At 45.4% G+C, this 26,105-nt stretch overlaps 4 protein-coding genes across 8 annotated transcripts in view; 1 reads left to right on the forward strand and 3 right to left on the reverse strand.

Moving 5' to 3' along the window:
- Window positions 1–2,388, reverse strand: part of LOC113584065 (IQ calmodulin-binding motif-containing protein 1) — an 8,823-nt gene extending 6,435 nt beyond the window's left edge. For 2 of the 3 annotated variants that reach the window (XM_027020771.2, XM_027020769.2), the window contains exons 1-6: window positions 2,036–2,388; window positions 1,682–1,847; window positions 1,448–1,568; window positions 1,180–1,270; window positions 926–1,025; window positions 610–782 (exon numbers count right to left, since the gene is read on the reverse strand). In XM_027020771.2, coding sequence (XP_026876572.2) covers window positions 610–782; window positions 926–1,025; window positions 1,180–1,270; window positions 1,448–1,568; window positions 1,682–1,847; window positions 2,036–2,141 — 757 coding nt within the window. In that variant the 5' untranslated portion in view covers window positions 2,142–2,388. The remainder of the gene's footprint in view (window positions 1–609; window positions 783–925; window positions 1,026–1,179; window positions 1,271–1,447; window positions 1,569–1,681; window positions 1,848–2,035) is intronic. The other variant, XM_035524830.1, reaches the window with a different exon arrangement.
- A 318-nt stretch (window positions 2,389–2,706) lies between these two features.
- Window positions 2,707–8,821, reverse strand: ccdc14 (coiled-coil domain containing 14). 3 transcript variants are annotated; one of them, XM_027020789.2, is made up of 13 exons: window positions 8,693–8,821; window positions 8,540–8,592; window positions 7,718–7,784; window positions 7,533–7,605; window positions 7,304–7,441; window positions 6,900–7,121; window positions 6,385–6,476; window positions 5,656–6,259; window positions 4,775–4,913; window positions 4,518–4,600; window positions 4,164–4,340; window positions 3,739–3,937; window positions 2,707–3,656 (listed from the first exon to the last, which is right to left on the reverse strand). In XM_027020789.2, the coding sequence occupies exons 1-13, from the start codon at window positions 8,720–8,722 to the stop codon at window positions 2,762–2,764; spliced, it is 2,772 nt and encodes a 923-aa protein (XP_026876590.2). In that variant the 5' UTR covers window positions 8,723–8,821; the 3' UTR covers window positions 2,707–2,761. The 3 variants fall into 3 exon arrangements, with proteins under 3 accessions (XP_026876590.2, XP_026876589.2, XP_026876591.2); XM_027020788.2 differs by having other exon boundaries at window positions 7,304–7,444; XM_027020790.2 differs by lacking the exons at window positions 7,718–7,784; window positions 8,540–8,592; window positions 8,693–8,821 and having other exon boundaries at window positions 7,304–7,392; window positions 7,533–7,603.
- Window positions 8,822–9,441: 620 nt separating this feature from the next.
- LOC118242310 (ropporin-1-like protein) lies at window positions 9,442–12,898 on the reverse strand. The gene is given in 7 exon segments (XM_035532446.1): window positions 9,442–9,508; window positions 11,528–11,614; window positions 11,616–11,656; window positions 11,868–11,930; window positions 12,338–12,431; window positions 12,617–12,722; window positions 12,874–12,898. Coding segments are annotated over 7 exon segments (483 nt in total).
- Window positions 12,899–14,205: 1,307 nt separating this feature from the next.
- The window catches only part of kalrnb (kalirin RhoGEF kinase b), a 51,435-nt gene continuing 39,535 nt past the window's right edge, over window positions 14,206–26,105 (forward strand). The window contains exons 1-5 of the mRNA XM_035524729.1: window positions 14,206–14,276; window positions 21,914–22,006; window positions 22,255–22,369; window positions 23,034–23,226; window positions 23,641–24,141. Of these exons, the coding sequence (XP_035380622.1) occupies window positions 14,210–14,276; window positions 21,914–22,006; window positions 22,255–22,369; window positions 23,034–23,226; window positions 23,641–24,141 (969 nt within the window). The 5' untranslated portion in view covers window positions 14,206–14,209. The remainder of the gene's footprint in view (window positions 14,277–21,913; window positions 22,007–22,254; window positions 22,370–23,033; window positions 23,227–23,640; window positions 24,142–26,105) is intronic.

Genomic DNA, 26,105 nt, shown 5'->3' on the forward strand with positions numbered 1-26,105 from the left:
GAAACCAGACGTCCAGAGGCAACATAACAGACGTATCTGATATACGTTTGACACTTGGAGTTGTAGCCATGCGGTTAGAGCTGGCTTTCAAGCTTATATGTGTGCAACCAAATCAGCCAATTAAAGGTGTGCTACACTGTAATTGGTTTTTTCCACTTTGTAAGTACATCACTTTGAAAGTGTTTTCTCACACTAGAGTAAAAACTACGATACTCTGAAATGCAGTTGAATGTTAAAAGTCTCCAAAAATGTAATAAAATGCAGACTTTTGAAAAAATAATTAATTTTTTAGTAATTAATACCGTGTACTGTACATGAAGTGTCACTCATTACCTTTATAGTGTTTGTCCACCACTGACATGAAGTGTTACTGATATGAAGTGTTACTCAGCATTTATGAGTGTTTTACAGTGCTTTGAAGTGTTACCGTTATAGTATTCAACCACCATTGATATGAAGTGTTACTGATATGAAGTGTTACTAAGCGTTTGTGTTTTACAGTGCTTTGAAGTGTTACTCGTTACCTTTATAGTATTCAACCACCACTGATATGAAGTGTTACTGAGTGTTTATCAGTGTTTTACAGTGCTTTGAAGTGTCACTCGTTACCTTTATAGTGTTTGTGAAGAAGCCGGATACACGGCCGGTGCTGCTCTATGATGAGCAGCAAAACTTTGACGGCAGTGCCACCAATCACAGGGTTGGAACTGCTGGACATTTTATACACCACTTCATCTGTGACACTGGTCAAAGGATTGTTCCCCATCTCAGATACCAAAGTGCTGCAAGGTGGGAGAGAGGCACACACCACGCTGATGTATTTTAAGGAGTACTCTAATATACTCTAATAAACAAGTGTACAATGCTTGTGTGCACACAGCAATATTCAAAGCCATCTCTTGCAGGTATATATAGTGTGATCTACCTGTTTGCCCTGAACAGATTGTACCACATCATTAGTGTAACAGCAGAGACCTCGTCATCCTCAGTCATCTGCACGCTCTCATAATGTTTGGATTGGAGGACTGAGGAGAGGTGTATTACTGACACTAAACAGCTTATCACACATCAACTATTGGTATCATAGCAATACATGTGTCACATGGTTGTAATGCACATTTCCAGAATCGTGCGAATCATTCTCAGTTTTGAATTATCAGTAAGAAAATAAGGTCTCACCACAGGGAATTAAATGACTGTAGGCCCTCAGAATCCACATAAGAGAATCAAACACTTTTCTAAAGAGACGAATCATCTGAATTTTTCTTTCCTGTTAGAAAGACGAGCCAAGGCCATGCTGATGGATTCCTTTGAAACAACTTGAGTAAATATAATATGTAATATAATATAAATCATTATAATACATAATACAAATCATAATATCCAATTAAAAGATAACAACAGTATTTGGCCACAGTCATGCATCTGAGCTGTCCGAGTTTCTCACCCCTATTGCTCTGCTCACGAGGCGATGCGCCAGATACAGGAGGTGTTCTGTTACGGACGGCAGAAACTGGTGACGGAACCCTTCCGTGTCGCTCACGGGACCGATCCCCACACAACATGCGCTGAAGAAAAAAAAAAGGGGGTTGGAATAAAAACAACTCGTCGATAAACACATCTGTCGGCACTGTGTGTGAAAACAGGACGACTGAGAGAAAGAGATCATCTCTGTGCGTACCTGAGAATGTCTGCCATCCGTGTAACGGAGGCGTGACCTCCCTCTATGTGAGCGGGGCTGAGCTTCAGCGCGGCGGAGCAGTACGCCAGCACACCGCTGTGATAAAGTTCTTGTTTACATCGCTCTAGTTCGCGTTGGTCTGCCACACACTTTCTTTCTAGTAGATCTTTTCACACAGGGTTTGAATTAACATCCAGCCAACAAGTAACGTTGTTTCGCTAGCGACAGCTAACTATCTAGCCCTCTGACGAATTAGCTAAGTAGGCTAACCTGCCTAAAGTGTTTTTAAGTTTGTTTAGTCACTATAAAGTGGAACAATTACGGCAACACTCAGGAATAGTGCCCATCACTTACCGCTCAACGCTGCCAGAACCTTCGTAAAGCTCCGTTCTGAGTTTTCAGCCACCAGACTTTGAAGGTTTGAGGTAACGTCGTCTTTGTTTACCTCGGACCACTCCATTGTTGTTGGCTAGCTTAGCTTATCTTAGCTAGCCCGCGACGGATGGCTGAATGTTTTTACAAGCTACAGTAACAACAAAAAGTGGAAACATCAAAAAACCCACCAACTACCACTTGCACTTCGTGCGTAACGTTTCCATTAGTTTCTAAAACTTTGTTCATTCATTTCTACTGGAAGACGATTCCGTTTTTGCGCTTTTTTAAGGAGCGTAACATTGGTTGGTTTCTAAGGCAACACGTACGTCATCATCCCGCGCCTTTCTCTGAAGGCACGTCAGTTGGTGGGCGACGGACCTGATGGAAGCATCGGCGGGCTCGCACCTCTTTAGACTCCGGCTGGCACAGTGGAGCTTTGTCGCTTAGATTTTCTTGGACTTTTACAGACAAAGAGGCGAGGAAATATTTGAACTCGGCCGTTTGATCAAGTAGACAGAAATGTTCAGTGTTTATCAGCAAAAGCGTACATACTCTTTCAGCTCAGTTTATCTCAAAACAGTTGCACAAAGTAAGTCAATGACAATTATATATACATTTTGTGAGTTTAATATAATGACTTAAAATGACACTACACACACACACACACACACAATAACTTACACATTTTTATCTTCATCTGAAAACTTATATCTTAAGGTCGGCTTTTAGGGTTCTCTGTAGATTGGCAATACTGGCATCCAGGGCAGCTAAACCATTCTGGAATTCTTTCTCCTTGCAAGTGTTAAATGTGGACCAGGAGTTCACACTGCAGTCTGAGGCTAAGGATTTTATATCACAGGAGGAAAAAGTGCTCTCAAAAACAGGTTGCTGTCCTGTGTACACTGATGCATCACCCCCCATCCACAGACAGCGCCTGGCTGGTTGGAGTTGTTCCAAAACGTCAACCGCGTCCTCATCGGTCTGTGTGACCTGCAAGCCCACCCTGTCAGAATGTGAGGGAAACCCCCTGACTTTGTTTTCATCCAGAACTTTGAGGTCTTGACTTGGGAGTTCATTTGAGATACCAAGCTTTTCAAAGGCCAGCCCCAAAAATTTCAGTCCACCATGAGAGTTTGTCCCCTCTACCCGATTCACCCCGTTAGGCTGCACTGGGAACCGTTTCTGGGCGGCTGCTGCCGTCTCTCTGGGAGGGACAAAATGGCTTTCCCTCGGCCCTCTTTCCTGAGTCCAGCTCTTGGCTGCGCTGTGCTGTGCTGATCTGTGCACACGCAGCACTTTGGGTGAACTGGCCTGTGCCTCTGGTAATCTGCAGCCATCCTCTGTAGCGCTCCACTTGTCAGAGGAAGGGGGAGAGAGTTGTTGGGGCAGGGCATGAGATTGTTCAGGGGCACAGCCTGCACCCTTTAGAGTCTGCAGATAGATCTGAACAGACTCCGACACTCGGCTGGATACAGTATTCCCTTCCTGCTGACTCTCGTGCAAATCTAGAACCCTCCTGCTAAGATGAGATGAAGGTTTAGGCTCTTCTGTCTGTGTAAAATGGCAGGCAGTGTTTCTTGTAGGGCTTTTCTGAAGATGTCTATAAGCATGTAAACAAAAGCAGATGTCAGAGACTGGTAAACACATACAAAAACCCAGGCTCCAACTTTTCTTATGAATACCTGCTTTTCCCATCATAAGATGCAGGAATGGTGCAGGCACAATGCTCTACTGTACTTCCGACATCCCTGATGATCTCTTGCAGTCCTGTTATCTCGGCCTCCTTCTGATGTAGACTTTGTGTCAGTGCACCGTTTTCCCTTTCCAAATGTTCAAATTTAGCCTGGCAGTTTCTCATCTCATCCAGTGCCTCATGCACATCTAAACATCAAGAATTTGTGTAAACAAAACACAGTACTATGACACTTTAACTGTGTACAAATTAGTTTGTTCTTGGTTGAGCTGGATAACAAAACAAAAAGGTATTCTAGCAACTAAACAGCTAGCGAGAGTTGTAACATGTAACATGTATGGTATATGTTACAAGGCATGTTGTGAATGTGTTTGCTATGATTTAGCATAGTTTAAGGATAATCCAGTTTCTCACCCATACGTATGCGACTGGTCTCTAACTCGCACTGCTCTCTGTTGTGTTGCAGATCGTTCCCTTTCTCCTCCAGAGCCTGCCGTAGTCTCTGGTTCTCCTGCCGAAGGCTGCCCAGTTCTCTATGACTGTCATTCAACTGAGTCTGAAGTGTGAAGTTTAGTGACTGCAGTGAGACCACTAACACACACACACAGAGACAGACACACACACACACACACACACTCAGTAAGTTACACACACACACACACACACACACACACACACCCGATTCAGTGATGTCAAGTATGAAGTTTGATGCAGCAAGCAATTCAAATCACTACCTAAACTTGTTGCAGCTTTAGAACGTTTGCTTACATTCCAGATTGCAGTCCACGGGTCTAGCCTGCCTTTCGGCTCTCTCACGCTCCTGTAACTGCTGGTTCAGGATTCTCAAACGCCTGCACAAGACGACACACATACACACGGCATGCTTCAACGCTGTCGCTGACGTCTAGCGTTCTGGTCAAAGACATATTACCAAAAAACGGCCCCGGTTTGGGAAAAGTGCATCCAGTAGATGGCGCCGTCTTTGTAAAGCGCGTCAGCGAAGGTAAACGTGCCCTCTTGTGCACCTGCGGAGCTGCACGTTCTCGCTCCTGAGTGGCTGCAGCGCCAGGGCGAGCTCGGCCTGCACGTTGGTGCTGCCCACCATGGCGGGCAGCAGGGAGACACTCTCCTCCACCTCCGCGATGAGACGCACCGCCTCGCTGTCTGTGCGGGAGCGGAGGGACCAGAAAAACAAAAAGTGGATCATCCAAAGACATTGTCAATCAGAACACCAAACAAAGACAGTGCAAAGTGATCTATTAAAACAACGAGAAGCCATTTTAGACCAGACAGTCCCAATCTGGTGCTCACATTTTGGCAATATTTCGGGTTACAACACACATGTAACATAACTGTGTGTGTATAATATTTTATATATATATATATATATATATATATTCATTCAATTACCTTGTAACAACAACTGTAAATATGTTATTCTACAAAATGGATCTGTACATTCTGTAGATTCTGTACATATATACACAACCATATACATTGTGTATATAATCATAATATACATATATTGTACATACATTGTTAATATATTTTGTACATACATAGAATATATATATTTCTCTTTGCATATATGTATTTTTCAAATATATAGAATATCTATATTTCTCTATGCACCCCTGTTTTCTTTTCCTCAGTTTGGACAGAGCACTCTCAACCATTTCACTGTGAGTTATACTGTGTATGACTATGTATGTGACGAATAAACCAAACTTGAAACACCTAAGCAAGTAAGCCAGGGCATACATGTACAATTTACCTGGCTGAGGTGCAAAGAGGGGATATAGAAAGAAAAATACAGACTAAATGAGGATGGGTACTCAAAGACCCATCCAGACTAAAAAATATAGTGGCCCTGATTTAGCTGAAACAGCAAGAAAACAGAGCTTACCTTGGTGAGCTACCAGTGTCTTCAGTTCACCCAACAGATATTTGACAGTCTTCACTTTTCTGGCTGTCTTTTCTGGGCTGGGCAATTTGTTTTTTTGACTGAGCATTACTGTGTGTCTGTCCATGCTGGTCTGACAGCTCGTGTCCCTCACTGGCATGACGTCCACCCCCTCCAGCTCGTCCTCCTCACTGGTGCAACCCCCGCTGTCCTCTGAGCTCTCCCCAGATGAGAGCTGCTGTTCCTGGGAACTTGCATGCTCCAAAGGAGGGTGTGGATCAACCTGGGGCTGGCTTGTAATGGGTCTCGGGGGGGGTGCCGGTGTAGCCGTCGGCGGTGGATGGCACGTCCGAGCTCCACACTGTGTATGTAGAGGGGAGCTCTGCCCCACTGAACCCGCTTGAGGCGCACTGAAGACGGAACTGGCGAGTGGAAGCTCTGCCGGTACAGAGGCGTAACGTTGGACGGCTGGTGCTACAGAGTGTGAGGCTGTGTACTGGGCAGTTGGAACGGCAGTCTTTAAAGAGCCGTGTGGACCTGATGGTCCAGTGGCTATGGCCCAGTGCCGAGTAACATGCTGTGTCTCTCCACCTGAACCTGCATGAGACTGTGCACACGTTTTAGATGCAAAGAGATAAAGAGGGAAAACAAAGCAAATGTTATTAGAATGGCAAGTGAAGTGCGAGATATTTTTAACTATTCATATTTTCCTTTCACAAGGCAGACTCGTACCACTTGGCTGTGAACAGATGTGGGCGTCTGAGGGCTTAGGGCTGGGGTGGATGTTGTCAGGCGACAGTTAAACACAGTGGAGGTCTGCTGTTCTGTGAAACACAACATGCATGTGTCCAAATCTCATGAGAGCCTTCTGTATTCTGTCCAGGTCCTCATTTCCCTACTTTCATGTGTTCCTGGCCTGCATTTCTTAAATGGTCTACAGATTAACCATAGCAGGTATATATTCTCAAAACAGCACTAATAACAGCTCACTACACTGCGATCTTTTTGGGAAATGATGGTACCTGCGGCACTGTACCTGCTCACAAACTACACAAGTTAAATAACAGGTGTGCGATTTCTCAAGTTCAATAACAGGTTTGTGATTTCTCATATGGTACAATGTAGACATCAAATCTCAAGTCTCCCAAGTTTAACGAGTGTGAATCTAAGTGAACAAGAGCAATTAAGACACACTTGAACTTGTCCAAGAGATAAGTTCTGTTGATATGTGCATTTCTGTGTTTTACCTGTTAATGAAAGGCCATTTCTACTGTCTGACACAGAGCAGCCCAGAGGAACAGAGTGTGGTTGAACATGCTCTGTCTGTGTCCCTGGGTTCAGTCTGGGTTGCTTGACCTCTGACCTAGTTACCATATCAACAGCAGGGGGATGCTGCTCATCCTGGAAACATGGCTGCCCTCTTAAGCCTGGGCAAGATTGGGCGGACAAGATAGTCTTCTGCACTGGAGCTGCAGAGAGCAAAGAGCAGAGCCATTCACTTTAACATGTGGCATTCACTAACAGAACTAGAGTAGAACTAGAGTACCAGCACAAATAATGCAAAATAAAGTGACTCTCACATGATACAAACAAAAGCACTTTTGCTAGAAAGGTTTAAGAGAACTGTGAAGTCTGCACGACTTATCCGCACTTGGTCTCTTGGCTAGATGAGTGACTGAACTGGACTTTTTGCCAAGTCTCTTTCTCTCCGCCTCCATCTTGCCAGAAGACAGTTTGGATCTGGGTTTGGAAGAAGTGGTCTTTGGCACTCGGGACTGTGACTTGAATTCTGCTAGGCAAGCAGTTTTTACACAGTAAAGACAAGATGGATGTTTAAAGCAAGACTACCCAAATAAACGCTATACCAAGTCGAAGCCTACCGGTCTTTTCAGCTTGAAGTATTCCGCTCAGTAAAGCTGCACAGCGATCCAAGCCTTTGTGTACTGCTGTTACCTAGTCAGCACATTAACATGTGACCCCAGTGACAAAGTATACATCTACAACATGTTTCAGTAGTGCATCAGGATGTCTTAGCATCATGCTCATGTATGCCTGAGACAGCTACCTGATCTTCTGAATCAGTGGAGTAAAGGGAATATGCTGGTTCAAGAGTGCCATGTCTTCCAACAGCGCTGCAGTACAGTCCAGGGAGATCAGAGAAGAGCGGTAATAAAGCATATGTACTTCATTACTAAATTTAAGTACATTTATCTGTAGTTTACTTGAGTATTTCTGTCAGTTCATGCTGTTTACTTCTACTCACTACATTTCATAGGAGAAATCTGTACTTTCTACTATGTTTTAAGACAAATTAATAATTCTATTCAGGCACCTCACCAATCGCGAAGTTGTTAGCTAATTGAAAACCGATTGGATGTGAAACCAGAACATGAGGATACACGATCCTTCGAGATGTATACCAGCACATTTCTACAGCTCACCTGTGCCTGGCTACTTTCACAGCTTATAGGCCCTGTATCCACAGCATGTGGGAGATGTTTTGGCACAGCGGTACTGATGTTTATTCCCAAAAGAGCACACTTGGACTTAAAGAGCTTTGAGAGGGAGCTGTCACTCAGCATAAATGAAACATTCTCTGGCTTTATTTCAAAACAGACAGTTTTGAATTGGACTGCAATTGTTAGTTCTTTAAAAAAAAAAAAGAATGCAAACCGAGTTTACTTTACTGAGACATATTTCAAAAATAACTACGACCTCAGCTTTACATCAACTGACTTGTGTGCCAATTCTGATGAACTACTTTTTTTTTTTTTTGCCAATCCCTGGTTTTAACTCGATCAGTGTATCTTAGAATTAAGAATGATCAGAGTATTTGTACTTGTACTTTACTTCTGCCACCTCTGGAAAAGAAATGAGAATTGCTTACTTTTTCTTGCTGGGCTTCCCCCGCCCAGAGCATGTCAGTCTGCCTGAGGAAACCTGCCGATGACCAATGCACAGGACAACCGTTCACAGCGATAACCATGGGCTGGTTTGTCACACACCTACACGAAAAAGTAACGAAAAACAACATATTTACCTTGTGTCTCGGTATGCTTTGTCTGGCCATATGCAGGCAAGCTAGCTAGCGAGAGTTGCAGCAATAAGAGGACTACTTTCGGTCCAGTTACTGACTTTGCTCAGAGACCCACAATGAGTTTCTGAAAACAATTAAGCACGTATAAAATGGACGTTTGTTGTTCAAACGGAAGACAATTGTGCCCTTGACCAATAGAAACAAGGCAACTCTTCACTTTAACGATTATTGGTGCTTTCTCGTGACGTAGAACGTACACCGCCGGTTTATTGGGTGGATTGTTTGTCAGTCTCTGTAACGACAACCAACACATCTGTAACCCACAGACATGGGCGTAGATTAAGAAGCTAAACAGGTGTAGCCAGTAACCATGGAGATAAACGTAAAGCTACACCTTACTTTCGCGGTCTGCTATCTTGGTATTCCCGCGTTTTTTCTTTTCTTCCAACTTATGATCTGCTGCGTACGACACTATGTCCTCTGTAGACCACGATAAGTACAACCACATCTCAGTTATGTTGTAAATGCAATGTTCACTAGTATGTCTCGTAATAAAAGGTTTGTGTAGTTTACTAGAAATATTTAATTATTGGAAAACACAGTAGCTATATTAAAGCATACACAACGTGATCTGTATGTTTATAGGTCTATTAGTTAAAAACAACACTCTCTAAACATTGTTGCTTTCACTCTGGTTTTATGGCCGGACTGCAATGGGAGAAACTGATGTTTCAATGAACACCTTTCCTCACTCATCCCAGACGCACTTTACAGCTGTTGATGAAGTCAGAGACCTTCACCACGCCGTCGCTCGTCTTTCTGAAAAAGACACGGCGAAGAAATCACCAGTAAATAAGCACTGACCTGAAACCCTTTAGACAGCAACAAGTGAAGGCAGCATGAGTCATTCATTACTCAGCTATGAACAAATCATCTTTGTTCCTTTGTCTTTTGTTCCGTTTGGTTCCCTGGATCGTTTGTTCTGTTTTGGGTTTTTTTGTTGTTTTTTTAAATAAGCATGTCAAGACACATGAAAGTGTTCTCAAAGAGTGTTAAAATCATACAAAAGATTTAGCAACAATGGAAAGGAAAAAAGATACCCCCCAAACCTGTTGAATCAAAACAAACCCAACAGTGCTGCAAGCAAGGAGTGACAGCAAAATGAATAACATGGATAAATTTGCTTTCGGAGCAGGTCCTAAAACAACAACTCTGCTAGTCTATAGGTTATTTATCAAACACAAAGCATGATCATGGTGAGTTCGAAATTGGTTAATGTTCACTGAAGTATAATTGTTAAAAAAACACTGACATCTGAACATGTGTGTTAGACGAGCACTTTTATGCAATAACATGCAGATTACTGGAGCTGTCCAAAACTACAGATGAAAACTGGGTAAAACATGCTATTTATCATCCAAAACCCAAAATATGTCAGTCTTGACAGCAGTTTGTTTTGTTCAAAATTTGTTACAAACAAATCTCTCAGTAAGTGCCCTATAGATTCATGGAGTATAGGCCCACAATGCCCTGCATTTCTGTTTAAGTTTCATTTGCATTGCTACATGCTTTTTGAGCTCATCACCATGCTTTTTGGCCCAGAAATGTATCATATATTTAAAACATTTTACTGTTGGTGTTTGATACTCACTGGGTTCTGCACTGGGTTGCTACAGTGGTAGGGCTATGTGTACTTTGTTATGCTGTACATGTATTTATAAACAACAGAGTACTAATATTTCAAATAAGGATGAGTCGAAAAATCAATATTTGGTGAAATAAGCCTGATTTTTAATCACAGCTTTCATGCATCTTGGCATGCTTTCCACCAGTCTTTCACATTGCTGTTGGGTAACTTTATACCACTCATGGTACAGAAATTCCAGGAGCTCGTCTTTGTTTGATGGCTTGTGACCATCCATCTTCCTTTTGATCACATTTCTGAGGTTTTTAATGGGGTTCAGGTCTGGAGATTGGGCTGGCCATGATAGGGTTTTGATCTGGTGGTCCCTCATCCACACTTTGATTGACCTGGCTGTGTGACATGGAGCATTGTCCTGTTGAAAAAAACGATCATCTCAGTTGGGGAACATTGTCAGAGCAGAAGGAAGCAAATTTTCTTCCAGCACAGTTTTGTAAGTGGCTTGATTCATGTGTCCTTCACAAAGACACATGCCTAATTCAAGCCTTGCAGAAACACCCCCAGATCATCACTGATCCTGCACCAAATTTCACAGTGGGTGCGAGACACTCTGGCTTGTAGGCCTCTCCAGGTCTCCGTCTAACCATTGCACGACCAGGTGTTGGACAAAGCTGAAAATTGCACTCATCAGAGAAGATGACCTTTCTCCAGTCCTCTACGGTCAAATCCTTATTGTCTTTCACAAACTTCAGTCTGTCTCTTCTTTGCTTCTCATTGATGAAGGGCTTTTTTCTAGTTTTGCACGACTTCAGCCCTGCCTCCAAAATGGTCTGTAGCTGTATTTTGACTTCACTTAATTTTTGGGTAGTCCTAGCACTGCTTTTCCCATCCAGCTGGTTCTATAACAAGAGAATAGTGATAACAGCAGCAGTGGTTTTTATCCTGTTGCTCGTTAGAACAGGATTTTGTTAAGGTGATCACCTATTCAACATCTCATTAAGTAGAATGAGGTGTGTCTGTGAAGGAATTCAACAAACACTTGAATGGAAGGGCTGCTGTACATGTGGAGATGCTGATTTAAGAAGCCATTGGAGTGGGCGCTTATTTTTTCCAGAGCAGTATATTGCACTTGGGCCCATGTGGAGATGTTCCCCTAGCACTGGTGCACCAAGGCCTTAAATCAGTGCCCTGTTGACCCCCATCCAATAGCTGTGTATGTGTACAGGTAACGAAAGGTTTTCTTGTTTGGCATGCACGCATCAGGGGCCATACAGGCAGGGTCAGTTCATGATGTAGCACGCATGAGTCAATGCCTTTTTGATGGTCTATCAAAATTTAAGAATAATGCAAAGATTATAAACCATCAATGTATACACTTGCTAATCGAACATCTGCAGAGTACACTTCAGTAACATATTCCATAGAAAGTAATCTCTTACAGAATCCAATATGCAGTGTGGAATAATAAAGGACACAATTAGCTCAGTAAGTCCAGTTATTTTGTGTCGGCTTTCTGGTATTGTGCAGTCTATCTACCTCTCCCAGGTAGCTGCAGCACAGAGTGAAGAATTTGATCCAGCCAAACCTTCCCTGAAACGGCTAGCATCAAAAATGTGTGTAAAGATGTCATCGGGCAGACCACACCTCCTCCAGGCAGACTCCAACCGCTTTATGCAGACCACACCTCCTCCAGGCAGACTCCAACTGCTTTATGCAGGCCACACCTCCTCCAGGCAGACCACACCCGCTTTATGCAGACCACACCTCCTACAGGCAGACTCCAACTGCTTTATGCAGACCACACCTCCTCCAGGCAGACCACACCCGCTCGCTCACTTACCATCCCTTCAGCTGATGAAAAAACATTCAGGCCTTAGGATGTTAAGTATATTGCACTGTAATAACCAGGAGTGGATTCCTGGGCATTTGTGTGGAACTCCCTTTGCTGTATGCTAGTCATTACAAATTGTATCAAGTTATTTTCAAGGTGGGATCTGTTTGTCTACATGCAGGAACTCGGGTGTAAGATATGTGGCACTGACTTGCTCAGGGGTTGGTCTGACAGGAAGAGGTTGTCCCTGGGCCAAGGCACAGAAGTACCTACAGGGGACAGACAGCTTAATATTCTCAAACCCCACCAACTTTACCTTTCCTAAAACACTTTTAAGAAATAAATTTTAAGCTTTTAAACACTTTTTTTAATCACTTGACATCTTAAAAAGAAATTCTTATTCTACTCCATGAATTTGAAAATGTTTCAGTGCTATTTAAAGTTTTTGTCTTACTTTGTGGCGCATTCGACGATATCTTTTAGCTGCGTTCTGATGGCATCCTTAGTGAATGTTAGGCAGCTCTGGAGGGATGGCCGCACGCTTTCCTGTTGGTGCCATTCTGATCCAGAGTCATTAAACTGCACTGAGATGCAGCACTGCTAAAGCAGCGAATATTCATATTATTTTAATAATGCCTGTTGTAAAATATAGTTGTACTTAAATGAAAAAGGACAGCGACGCATCTCTGAGCTTACAAAGGGACTCCTCACGAGGGCGACATTTCACCGTCACCATGCACTTTCCTGTCGTTTGATGGACTGAAGCCTTATGTTTTTTGGGTAATGTAAATTTAAGATCACGGGATTCATATTAAAAACATTATGTAGATAAACTGAATTTTCCACTTGAAACAAAAACCCTTGCTGTTCTGTCCATGTAGCATATCAATGAAGAATTTGATCAGACTACATTTGTTTTTAGTGAACGAGTGAATTGACCCTGGGCAGAATATGAATCACAGGAAGGCTGGATTTCCTGGCGATAGCAGTATTTAACTTCTAGAAACAACACAACTGTGTTAGAATTTACACATGCTTTTGCTTTCAGAATAAGATCTTTCAGTGCGATAAGGGCGTGACGATTACCAGGGGGCGTTGATTGACAAGTACACGCCCATAAAGATTGTTCCCTCACTTTACAAAATCAAAATTAAATTAGTCCTATGGCAATTAACTAATTAGTGGAGCACATTTGAGTTTAAATATTACATCATTTAGAGTATGGGTTACATCAACGACTGTTTCCTTCTTTTTCTTTTTCTAACACTTTAGGGTTTAGTACGACTATACCCTTACTAAACCCGCAGATACTACATAGAGAAGAGGGCTACTGTGAAGAGGAGAGGGGGTATTGATTGTCCCCGGCCGTGTGGGAGTCGGCCTCTCGAAAAATACACACACCCCATTAGGAGGAATCGCTTGAGCGCTTCTGCGAAGCATGCATCTTCTTGCACGCACGTGTGGACATATAGCTTAACTAAATATGCAATATTTAAAAATCCTTATCCTTATAGCGCCACATTAATTTATTATTACTATTTTTTTTTTTTTTTGGACTGTGGAACTCAAACGTTTTGGGGAAACCGACTGTTCGCTCCTCCCGTTAACGTTAATACAGGGGGTTATAGCCTGCCAGGGCAGTAGAACAAGCGCTGGATAGAAGTGCATGTAGACGGACTGGATGACGTACGGATGGGGAATTGAATGAATGAGATCCATTTTCATCGTTGAAGCGTTCTTGCGGGGTTTTTCTGTTGGGGGCACCGGCGGCAGCTGTCTGTCAAAGGTGGTTAGTCTTTGAACAATAGCGCCCGGTGCGGCGCTGGTTACTGCACGCGACGGAGAACCCACGGCTGCACCACGGGCATCAAGTACCAAGAGCTCGCGAATGGAGACCTAAGCTTCCGTAAAATACACAGGCGTATAATAGCACGCCTTCAGAAAAGGGGACATATTCTTTGAAATTAAAAAAAAAAAAGCAAAAAAAGAAAGAAAGAAAGAAAGAAAGAAAGAAAGAAAGAAAGAAAGAAAGAAAAGAAAGAAAAAAATGAATTCTGCGGAGGCAGCAGAAGAAGGACCGAACGATCCAGATACGGACCCGTTTTTCAAGACAGGTAGGCTCTACGTCGATATCCGCTTTTGTCCAGCTGATATCAATGGATGGTTGTTACACCGGTGCTTTTGTTGCAGTAGGAGCTAACTAAAGATATTCCTTCAATCATTTAATTTCCCTAGCGTGCCTGGCGACTCGTTACTGTTGTGTGCTAATGGCGAGCACCAAAAGGAGGAGGCATGATATGTATGAGAGCTTGTCTGGACCGCTGGCTACTGCCAAATGGCGCACCCATTCTATAAATTCCATAGTCTGGCCCCCCTGCTGCATGGCTATAAGTAACTGGACAGCCATGTTCCTCCCGCACCTCCACCGATGCTGTTCGCCGATTCTGGTGTTGAGAATCCCTGCTAAAACGTTCTGGAATGCCGAACGTCCATGCATTCGAATTCTAGAGTGGTTGGGCGCGCGGAGGACGCTTCCCCCCGTGATATATGGGGCACGAGACCACTGCTGTTGTCAGTGCTTCTCCTCTACTACTTCCGACGCTTGCGCTGCGCGCGGGAGTGGCTGCCTCTTGTCGATCGTGACACTGATTCCTGCTTCTTTACCGAAAAGCCTGTTGATTCGCAAAACCTGCGATCGCGACTTCGAGCCCAGCATCAGCGCTAAAATGGCACGGAACTAATATTTGGAAGAATCCAGGAGACTTTGGATAGCCTGCCGAGGGCGTGCATTGGGTTTCTTAGTGAGCGGAGTGACCTGTTTGATGACAGGCTGGCTGATCTGGACTGGGCAGACCAAGCCTAGTCTGAAACCCTGGTGCCTGGTTCAGTGCTATTATTTAAACTACTTCGCACAGTAGCTGACTAATTTATAATATTTAGCACTGGCCTAATCAGCCCACCATGCAGAAGCCAGGGTCTATGGCTAACCATCTGCTTTAGTGGGAAAGCGCCCTAGCCTCCTTTACAACATATGTCCCATCTTGGTGTCTTGGTGCATTTGAAGGATTATTGTTGGTCAGGAGTGGGATATGACAGCAGGTGTAATTCCCATGTATATGTGCATGTGTGTGTGTCTGATGTATGGATATAAGTTTGTATGCAACAAAGCAATGCAGCAATACTGATGTGTGTTGTGTGCGTATGTGCACAAAGATGTCTAAGTATACAAATGTGTGTTTGTGTGTGTGCGCGTTGTGTACTATATGTGTGACTGTGTAGTGAACAACATGAAAGCCTTACGAATCTCTGCTAAATCCCTCAGTGATGTGGTGTTCAGTAGCTCTGTGTGTATGTGGGAGGCTTTACTTATGTCCAGTAGCTTGAGTTCAGTGCATCTCTGCTCAGATCTGCTTCTGTTCCTGTACTGGAGAACCTCCCATGACCAGCACACCCTTGTATCACCCATTCACATTACTATCACCCACCTGTGAGGCCCAACATATTAAAAATCAGATGGAGCTTGTAATACTCTGTGTGTGTTCATTGGATTAGCCTGTTCACAGTGTGAAGCAAAAGCATGCTCACAGCGTGCATTTCAGGGCCTGGTTTGCATTAGCAGTGACTCTTGGAGAATGAGTGCTGATCTGAAGTCAGCCATTCTCTTGTTTTAAGTAATCTGTGTTATTGTATTATGAAGGTCATCTCTGATCTAGAAACAGTGCTCCCAGTGATAGATTTGCAGCATGTGAAAATGTTGACAACTTCAGTAGCATGGTCAATCATGGAAGTGGACCGTGTCAAATGCCTAGTGCAGTGTAGGTTCATGTGGAATAGCCACACACTTTTGGATTTATTTTCCTCCAGAAAAAAAAAAGTTTCTGGGTGTTGCATGTGCTTTCATAGATTAGTCTGGGCCATGCATGCTAACAGAGCAGAGGTTATGACTGCTGTCCCAGTGGGAGAGATCACTGCCAGTGTGTGGGGATGGATGGGCCCTCAGTCACGCTTATCCCCACACACTCATACAGACAGACATACAGACAGACCCTGACACAGGGTCTGGACTGTGGAAGAGTGGAAGTGTGTGTGTGTGTGTGTGTGTGTGTGTGTGTAGGCACACTTTTATTACTGGTGATGCTTTAAAAAAGTACATTTTTATTTTTTAAACACAAAAAACAGTGTTTTCCTGCAGTTAGTTAGTTTAATATTCATGCCACTAATATGCAAAATTTGATTGATTTCTTAGTGTTGTCCCCCAAGGAACCACTTTCAGGAGTGCAGGGATCAGCTCATTATTTCACTTTTTGCATCTGAGTTCATATTTATCTGTCAGTTTAGACTCCATTTGTAGTGTTTTGGAGTCATGCAACAGGGGAAGTAAGTTGGTAAAGTGAAAGCAACTGAATTTGGCCTTCACCCACAGTAGCAGTGGGCTTGCCAGACACTTGGCCTGGAAAGTAAAAAGGGCCCCAGTGTCACATACCTGCTTCTCACTTTGATGCAGCTAAGCTGTATACAGGCTTTTACTGTGACGGGATGGTGATGTGTCACAGATGGTAATGAGTTTTTGAGGCACATCCATGCTGTGCAGTGTCTGGGGACTACATGGTACTGACTGTCCCCGGCAAATAACATGAACAGGGCATTCGTTTCCTGAGCATCACAGCTGCCTCAAGGACCACCGGACCTGTGGAAGGGTGTAGAAAAATTCCTTGTCTCTCACTTATGTATTTATGCATTAGCATAGGTCTGTTGAGGTTGACTTTCTTTTCCCTCAGGGGGGTTTGTGGCAGAATAGAGAGGAGTGTGCGACTTGTAAACACACAGGCAAGACTCAAACTAAGAACAAGTTCAGTTTTCACTCCACTTCACATGCACTGGATCCAGCCCCTGTTGCAAAAGTGGACTCCAGGCTAGTTGCCGAATGTAATCAAGTAACCAAGGCGTGCTTTGAGGCTGAAGTACTAAAGTACTGGACGGGGTACAGCAGGTTTTACTCTCTTTGCCATTCAGGTTTTCGCTTACACTCTGTGGACCAAAGCCAGTGCAGTACTTCGTCTTATTATATGAAGTGGAACTTCTCAAAAGACAAGTGCAGTAGCAGCGTAGTGCTCTTGTTTTATTTAATATGGATTTTGAAAATGTGTCACGGTGGACATATAGCATTACAGAGGGGTACGAGAAAGGACTTGCCACACTTGTTCCTGACGACTGCACTTGAAGCACTGTCTCGAGGGAGGCTGAACTCTGACACACACTCTACTTTAGCCACCACAGGGGCTCTCTCTAGAACGGACCACTGCAGGCTCAGAAGGGTTGCTGTAGCAACTGTTGCCAGGATCATCAGACAGGACCTGACTTCTTTGCTGGCAATATGGGTGCGTTCAGTAATTACGCCTGCCCAGGAGACAGTGAGATCGATGTCAAAAGTATTTTGGCATTTTGCGCGTGATGGATAAGTCATTGGTGATTTCTGTGAAGCTTCGCTGACAGTTCGCCGGCAGCTTTTTGTCGAGCGGTGAACTAATCCGAGATCCTTTTTATTTCAGGTGGATGTTGGACAAAAGATCACCAGGTTGTTTTCTTTGCTGTAGTGGAGAATGATGGTTATGGATTTAAGTACCATTGTTGTCTCACATTTCATTAAGGGGGATTTGTCTGGCCCAGAGTAAATATTTTTATTGGAAAAATAAAAAGAGGAAAATTCAAACCATCCAGAACTTTCTGGACCTCAAAGTACATTACTCATCCAAAAATTAACTGCCTACTAAACTTTATCAACTTTATCGAGAAGTGTCAGACACCGTTGAACGTGCCACGTTCACACTTTGAATCGTGCACATCTTGAAGTAAGCGTTGCGCAGCCTGTTCTTAGAGGCATATCTTCTTAAGTCTGCTCCATTCCTTGACATATTAAAACAGCACTATGTTTTTGTCTTATGCAGAAGGACAGTGTATAGGCATATATTTTCTCATATCCTAAATATATCAGCAATATATGTAATTGTGTCTTAGCCTTTGGATTCTTCAAAGATATTTACTGTGGTTTTTTGTAAATGTATTATAAATACGTTTACACAGTGTAAAAAAAGGGAAACGCCCTCTTCCACCCACACACACACACACACACACACACACACACACACACACACACACACACATACACACACATACACTGCTCCAGTGCTGCACACTGCTTGCCTGTACCGTTCTTACGACGATGCTCCGAGTTTGCGTTCCCGCGCCTCGAGTCTTACTGCCAGGGCGTTTTACGTTTGTTTAGTGCCTTCTTGCCAGTTCGCTGCTGGGCTCTTTTACTGGAATTATTCTGCGATAGAGAATACAGAAACTCCCTTTTTCCCACTTGCATCTCACTCCCTCCCTGACAGTGTCTCACAGGTTTAAGAGGTACTGTTCATCTATTTGTTCATCTATTGGTAACGTCATGGTATGAAGTATATTTAAATGACCATTAAATATTAAGTCACATTATAAGATACCAAGATAGAACTTTTTGCATGCTGTTTTTTTTTTATATGTTTCCTTAAGTAGACAACTTGGTAATCAAGGTTCAATTAAACCTTAATATTTAAAGCTATCAATCACAGATTATGCAAATAAATTAATTTATTAACAACCAAATCAGCACTTATTTTCTCAAGAAGATATGATGGGAGTAACTGCCCAGTGTCGCCCTATAGTCAGGTGATTATGAAATCGAATTCCACAGCCATCTATGACCAGGAGCTCAAGGGGCATAATTAGCCATGTCTCCAGAGGAGAAGGGAGGCCTTGTGTCCACTGTCCCTTATTCAGTGCCAACCTCAGGCCTTTGTCAGCTCACTACACAGAACTCATAAGTGGCAACATAACGTATTTTTCACAATATGTAGGCTAAATGGATGTAATTGTGCTTTCTTCTGATTGTGTTGTGTTTCTTTAGCACCTGGTTATGTGTCGTTTATCTACCAGAACGTTTCTCTGTCTGTAAAGCGGTTCCCCTGACTTCAAGTATCAGCCACACGTGCTCAACTTACCAGTTAAGACAGGATTACAAGCCCTTCGGTTTGCCCCTCATCGCAGGCTTAATTCTCACACATCCAGACTGCAAAAGCCCAGCATCGGGTCTGTCCAGGGAACTGTCTGTGGGCTCCTCGGAGGTTCTGCACCTGCCTTTGGCTGGATACTTCACGGCAGTGTCGGCTCCATTTGGTAGTCACGAAGTGTGACCCCGTTTCCCAGTGCTCGTACAGTAGCGGGGGTGTTACCCTGATCCTGAAACAGGAAGTGTTAGATGTCTCACATCCTGTCTTTCTACCTCTCTAAAAGATTTGGTTCTGGGAGGTTTTCCTGTTGTAGTTCTGTAAAACCAAACGCACATTGGCAAGGTTATTTTCTTTCTTTTTTTAATACAGCTTAATACACGCAACAGTCTAATTCTCTGCAGGGTGCAGCTAAGTTTCTAACTCAATTTACACTTTAGTGTTACTGTACTGTCATCATTTTCACCATCAAGCCAGTACCATATGTTGGAAGCATTCATGAAACATGCAACACTGCTACATAGCATCTTCATGAATGATTTATTTCAGCACTTTCATATGCAATGCAGTGCTATTGCCATGTATCATGCAGCTGTGTCGTTCACATCACACTACACACCCTTTCTTAAAGTAACATCTGTGTCATGAATGTGTCGTTGTTACTTTTTTAAGGTCAGTGGACTGATCGGGTAACATTGCTGTACCCACGTGCTCGAGCATCTTGTGCATGGAGGTGTAGAATGGGTGCGGCGTGGCTGAGGTCTGTAATTGAATTATTTTCCACACCTCGTACTTGCTGAGAGACTTATTAGTGCTGCTGCTAATCTTGTCAGGCTCTGCAGGGATAGTGGTGCAAATCCTCGGCCATAACCCTGTCTAGTGAAACATAAACATCGGTCACGAAAATGTAGTCTTTTAAAATAACGAGCCACTTCGAACACGAATTCTCACTCATGCGGTCTGTTTGGCCCACTGGCATGCGGGTTTAAAAATCTAATGATAGTGAGAGTGTCATTAGTGTACACAGGTTTGAGATTCCAGTCCACTGTCATTCCATTTACAGGCCTGTTTGTTATTTCCCAGTTGCTTCAACATTACATCATAAGGGAAACTTGGACTGGACCCAGTACCCAGTACTATTGCACTGTTATCACAATATTGAATATCTTAAGATTATGAGGTAATCTACCAGGGCCTATAATTAGGCAGTTCTTAGCGTTATATAGCCTACTGGCCTTGAATGAGTGTATCAGACGTATACAGTAAGAGGGGAACAGTCAGACTGACAGAATGGGTACATGAGCAAAAATCAAGAGTTTAGTACTTATTTAGCTATAACCGAATAATATTATAATTCTTGACAGCAACAATATCATTTGTGTATGTGCATATTGGTCATATTGGCCACATCTTCATTACCTTAATACACTGTTATCGCTTCTTCTCAAAGCGATTCTTTATTTTGTCCATCTCCACACTTCTGTGGATCTTGTACAAGAGATTATACAAGACGTCATGTTAAAGTGTATATATGTGTGTGTATGTGGGTGGTAGGGGGGTGTAGGTGTGTGGGTAAGTGGTCATGTGTGGGTGTGCGGGTGAGTGGGTGTGTGGGTGAGTGTGTGACTAGCATGTAAAGTGGTGCAATGTCTGTGAAGTACTCTGTAGCCTCTAGCGAGATCAGGAGAAAGTCTCTCACAGTAAATTTGACATGCCATGTTCAGGAGCAGAGTACCTCATTCGGGTTTAATAGTTTATGTAATCCATACTGGAGATATGGTGAAAGAAAGAACCAGACAGAAAGATAGACCGTGAGGAAAGAGAGAGAGAGAGAGTAACAGAGGGAGACAGAGTGAGAAAGAGAGAAATATACAGAGACAGAGAGTGAGACCCACATAGAAGCCATAAGAAAGGTATTTAAATGAATTGTGGGCTAGGTAGGAAAGATGGACTCTCTTTGTGTGTTTGTATGTGTGTTTGTGTGTGTATTGTCTCACTCAAAGTGTTTGTGCAGTCTGTTTGGGTATATTTACAGGGTGAAATTGTGCGTGTGTCTGCCATCTGGCTGTATATATGTCAGCACTCTGTGTGTGTGTGTGTGAGTGTGTGATTAAACTCTGTCGTCACTGGCACCAGCGGTCAGCTGTCAGTGGCTGGGATTATACCCGTTGCTGATTACATCACTAATGAAAGGAAGCAGGAGGCAATGCTGGCAGCAACTGTGTGGTCCTGCCCACCTGCCCCGCCCCCAGCCCCGCCCCCCAGCATGAGTGCTGCTGTACCCGCCTCCTTACATCTACAGCCCCGCCCCCTCACAGCCAACAGCTGCTGAGGCACAGGAACACGATGCCACTCCTACCACTTGGGGCGTGGCGTTGCGAAATTACACCAGTAGTACCATAGTAGATGATATGCATCTGTGCCAGTGCGGTCACTTTGTTTTTCAAAGGGTTTGTTGCAGACTGCATGTGGCCTAATTAATTGATAATTATTTAATACACGTGAACCACTCGGCCCAAGCGTCCATCTAACGTGTTCTTTTCTCCTCCCACTCCTCTGTCTCCACCTCACAAAAACATTTTGTTCTTTGCCTCTCTCCTTATTGTCTGCCATTTCTTTTACATTTTCTCTATCACTCTCTTTATCCAACCCCCCCACCCCCCCCCCCCCCCCCCCCCCACACACACACACACACACACACACGACAGTTCCTTCCCTCTCATCGGGATCTCTGAGGAATGATGGCATAAAGGCAGCGGATGTTTTAACGGTTCTGAGGGAAAAGGTAGCCTTTGTATCAGGTAAGGAAGAGTGCAGCTTTCTACCCCAATAAACACACACACACACACACACACACACACACACACCGACGCATACGAATACACATAGGCACACACATGCATGCAAGCATGCGCAGCACACACTGTAATTTGGGTCACTGAGTGACATTCCATGCAGACCGTGCCACCCTACTCCAAAAGCTACGCATTCCGACCAGTGCATGACAATGCCGTCGCCCCCTCACCTCTCGATCTGCCCCACTGTCCAGGAGGGCGAGACAAGCGAGGAGGGCCCATCCTCACCTTCCCTGCCCGCTGCAATCACGACCGGATAAAGCAGGAAGACCTGCGGAGGCTGGTGACTTACCTCTCCACTGTGCCCAGGTGAGCCCGCTCCACTTTTGTGGCTGTAATCCCTGTGATCCGTCGTCCGTATTTTCCCTCCAGCCAGAGTGGACTGCCAGGGACAGCGTGAATCAGTGCTGATGAAAAAGAACCCATGAATATTCTTTTCGGTTTAAAACACTGAGACGTGCTACTGAACCCGGCGGTTAGCCCGTGATTACAGCGGCTCAGTTCCTGTCTTCGTTTCGCAACTATGGTGAAGCAGGTCTCCAGTTTATTTACTATTGTTTGCTGTATAGTTTTATTGTGCTTTTCATATAGCTGAATAGTTGTATAGCTTAGCTTGCGAATATTTATAGCAGGAAATACTGGAAAATGTAACTCGTGTTGGTCTTTGAACCGCTCGTCACCAGACTGCCCAAGATGCACCTGCACACCTGTACACATGCAGCTGTTTGCATAAACATTTACACATGTTGGCTGCTTGAAATTTTAAAGGCGAACATCTAAGCATACTCTGTGAAGGGTCCGTGGTCTTTGAAGCTGCACCTGTGATTAAAGAGGCATAGCACTGTAGCCCCAGAACCCAAACTGTCAGACAGGATTGGTGGAAGCTAAGTCAGGCGTCAGAGGCTGTATTTATTCAGGCCGGTGGAACTTTCTCTCTCTCGCTCTCTCTTTTTCTGGCACACCCCTTTTTCAGCGAGGACGTTAGTAAGCGTGGGTTCACCGTCATCATCGACATGCGTGGCTCTAAATGGGACCTCATCAAGCCGCTGTTGAAGACGCTGCAGGAGGCATTCCCAGCTGAGATCTCCGTGGCCCTCATCATCAAACCAGACAACTTCTGGCAGAAGCAGAAGACCAACTTCGGCAGTGCCAAGTTCACCTTTGAGGTATGCGAATGTGTATGGGCGGAAAACCTTCTTGATATCACGCCCATAATGTGGGGACGTTTTCGTGAGATAATATTTATACCTGGTCCAAGGTATATCAATTTTGGAATCTAATAAACTTGTACCTTTCTTAGATTCCTTGTCTATACTGTCTATGTTGATAAAGGTTACAACATTTTGCAAAATATTTGCTTGTTTCATGAAAAGAATAATACAATAAAAGAATAATACAATAATAATCTTAAAAAATGTAAGCATATACAGATATTTTTAATAACTCCACAGAAATATGCTCATTAAAGCAGTGGATTATGTTTTCTGTTCCTGTTAAAACTTTGGGCCGTGTGGTACGTTGTGGCACGTTGGTACGTTTTCGCGTGTTTAATGAAGCTCGATTGTTGGTATGCGCCTCAGACCAGCATGGTGTCGGTGGAGGGCCTGACCAAACTCGTGGACCCGTCTCAGCTGACGGCCGACCTGGAGGGAACGCTGGAGTACGACCACGTGGAGTGGACGGAGCTGCGCGTCTCCCTGGAGGAGTTCACAGGCGGCGCTCTTCACCTCCTCTCCCGCCTGGAGGAACTACAGGAGGCACTCTCGCGGCAGGAGATGGCCGCCGACTCGGAGGAGGCGCGACGGCTGCTGGAGGAGCACGCACGGCTGAGGAAGACCGTGACGAAGGCGCCGGTGGATGAGCTGGACTGCGAGGGCCAGAGACTGCTACAGAAGATCCGGGACAGTGGCAACGGGAGGCTGTCGGGGGGGCCCGACTTCCAGAGCCTGGTGCCCAGAGTCGCCGCCCTGCTGGACAAGCTTCAGGCCACGCGGCAGCACCTGCTGCAGTCCTGGCACGAACGAAAGCAGCAGCTGGACCAGTGCTTCCAGCTGCGCCTGTACGAACAGGATGCGGAGAAGGTGGGGGCTGGGGGTGGGGTGGGGTGAGAAGGTGGGGCTGGGGGTGGGGTGGGGGGAGAAGGTGGGGGCTGGGGGTGGGGTGGGGTGAGAAGGTGGGGATGGGGGTGGGGTGGGGGGAGAAGGTGGGGGTGGGGATGGGGTGGAGGGAGAAGGTGGGGCTGGGGGTGGGGTGGGGTGAGAAGGTGGGGATGGGGGTGGGGTGGGGTGAGAAGGTGGGGGTGGGGATGGGGTGGAGGGAGAAGGTGGGGGCTGGGGGTGGGGTGGGGTGGAGAAGGTGGGAGTGGGGTGGGGTGGGGTGGGGGAGAAGGTGGGGATGGGGGTGGGGTGGGGGGAGAAGGTGGGGATGGGGGTGGGGTGGGGTGAGAAGGTGGGGCTGGGGGTGGGGCTGGGGTGGGGGGAGAAGGTGGGGGTGGGGATGGGGTGGAGGGAGAAGGTGGGGATGGGGGTGGGGATGGGGTGGGGGGAGAAGGTGGGGGTGGGGATGGGGTGGAGGGAGAAGGTGGGGATGGGGCTGGGGATAGGGTGGAGGGAGAAGGTGGGGGCTGGGGGTGGGGTGGAGGGAGAAGGTGGGGATGGGGGTGGGGTGGGGTGAGAAGGTGGGGGTGGGGATGGGGTGCAGGGAGAAGGTGGGGGCTGGGGGTGGGGTGGGGTGAGAAGGTGGGGATGGGGGTGGGGTGGGGTGAGAAGGTGGGGATGGGGCTGGGGATGGGGTGGAGGGAGAAGGTGGGGATGGGGGTGGGGTGGGGTGAGAAGGTGGGGGCTGGGGGTGGGGTGGAGGGAGAAGGTGGGGATGGGGGTGGGGTGGGGGGAGAAGGTGGGGGTGGGGATGGGGTGGAGGGAGAAGGTGGGAGTGGGGTGGGGTGGGGTGAGAAGGTGGGGGCTGGGGGTAGGGATGGGGGTGGGGTGGGGTGAGAAGGTGGGGATGGGGTGGGGTGGGGTGAGAAGGTGGGGGCTGGGGGTGGGGTGGGGGGAGAAGGTGGGGCTGGGGGTGGGGTGGGGGGAGAAGGTGGGGGTGGGGATGGGGTGGAGGGAGAAGGTGGGGGCTGGGGGTGGGGTGGGGTGAGAAGGTGGGGATGGGGGTGGGGTGGGGTGAGAAGGTGGGGGTGGGGATGGGGTGGAGGGAGAAGGTGGGGGCTGGGGGTGGGGTGGGGTGGAGAAGGTGGGAGTGGGGTGGGGTGGGGGAGAAGGTGGGGGGTGGGGGGGATGAAGGGAGATCGGTAGAAGCACTGAAAGGAGTAGAGAGAAGGAGGGATGATGAGATTAAAAGGAGAAGTGACGGAGAGAGGGATACGTGTAAAGAAGGTTAGAGATGGGCAGTTAGTTGCAAGGCAGTGATGAGATCATGGTGATGTAACTGACACTGCATCAGACTTATGGTAATGAAGGCTTGATGATTGACTGAGATCTTTATTTCCCCGAGGGGAATTTGTCTTGCACACAAAGAGCCATATTTAACATTAAAACACAAACAACAGTAAATAACAACATATAAACAAGACCAGTCATCTAAAATCATTAAATGACAAAAGGACACAACAATTTAGAACAATCATTTAAAAAGTGCATAATATAAAGTGTCTGTGTTCCTGTATGTAAACTGATGTAATGTTGCATAATACAGCACAAGACCTACTGGGGAGTATCTGGGTTAATATAACATAATTTAATATTAGTTAAACAATAATAATAAAGTTAAACAATAATTGTGCGTTAGGGAAAACAGTGAAGTGTTTAGCTAAGGATCTGGGGTTGGGGTGAGTTCAAAACGACAAAGCAGTAAGATGTGCACTGTGGTGGTGATGTGCAGATGTGTGTGTAGTGTGGTGGTGTGTAGGTGTGTGTGTGCAGTGGTGATGTGGAGGTGTGTGTGTAGTGTGGTGATGTGGAGGTGTGTGTGTAGTGTTGTAATAATGTTTCCACCTACTGTCCCGTTTAGGCCCAGGCTGAGCTCCCCAGCCCTGCTG

The sequence above is a fragment of the Electrophorus electricus genome, chromosome 1, assembly GCF_013358815.1.
Source record: "Electrophorus electricus isolate fEleEle1 chromosome 1, fEleEle1.pri, whole genome shotgun sequence".
Classification (NCBI taxonomy): Eukaryota; Metazoa; Chordata; class Actinopteri; order Gymnotiformes; family Gymnotidae; genus Electrophorus; species Electrophorus electricus.

Excerpts from the sequence above, each read along its gene's own strand:
- ccdc14 (XM_027020788.2), bottom strand. The coding sequence starts at position 8,722 with ATGGCCAGACAAAGCATACCGAGACACAAG. Across the intron at positions 7,122-7,303 it reads TCATCTAGCCAAGAGACCAA|CTCCAGTGCAGAAGACTATC; the intron begins GTGCGGATAAGT and ends TGCTCTCTGCAG. Across the intron at positions 6,260-6,384 it reads CATCTGTTCACAGCCAAGTG|TCTCATGCAGGTTCAGGTGG; the intron begins GTACGAGTCTGC and ends ACGTGTGCACAG.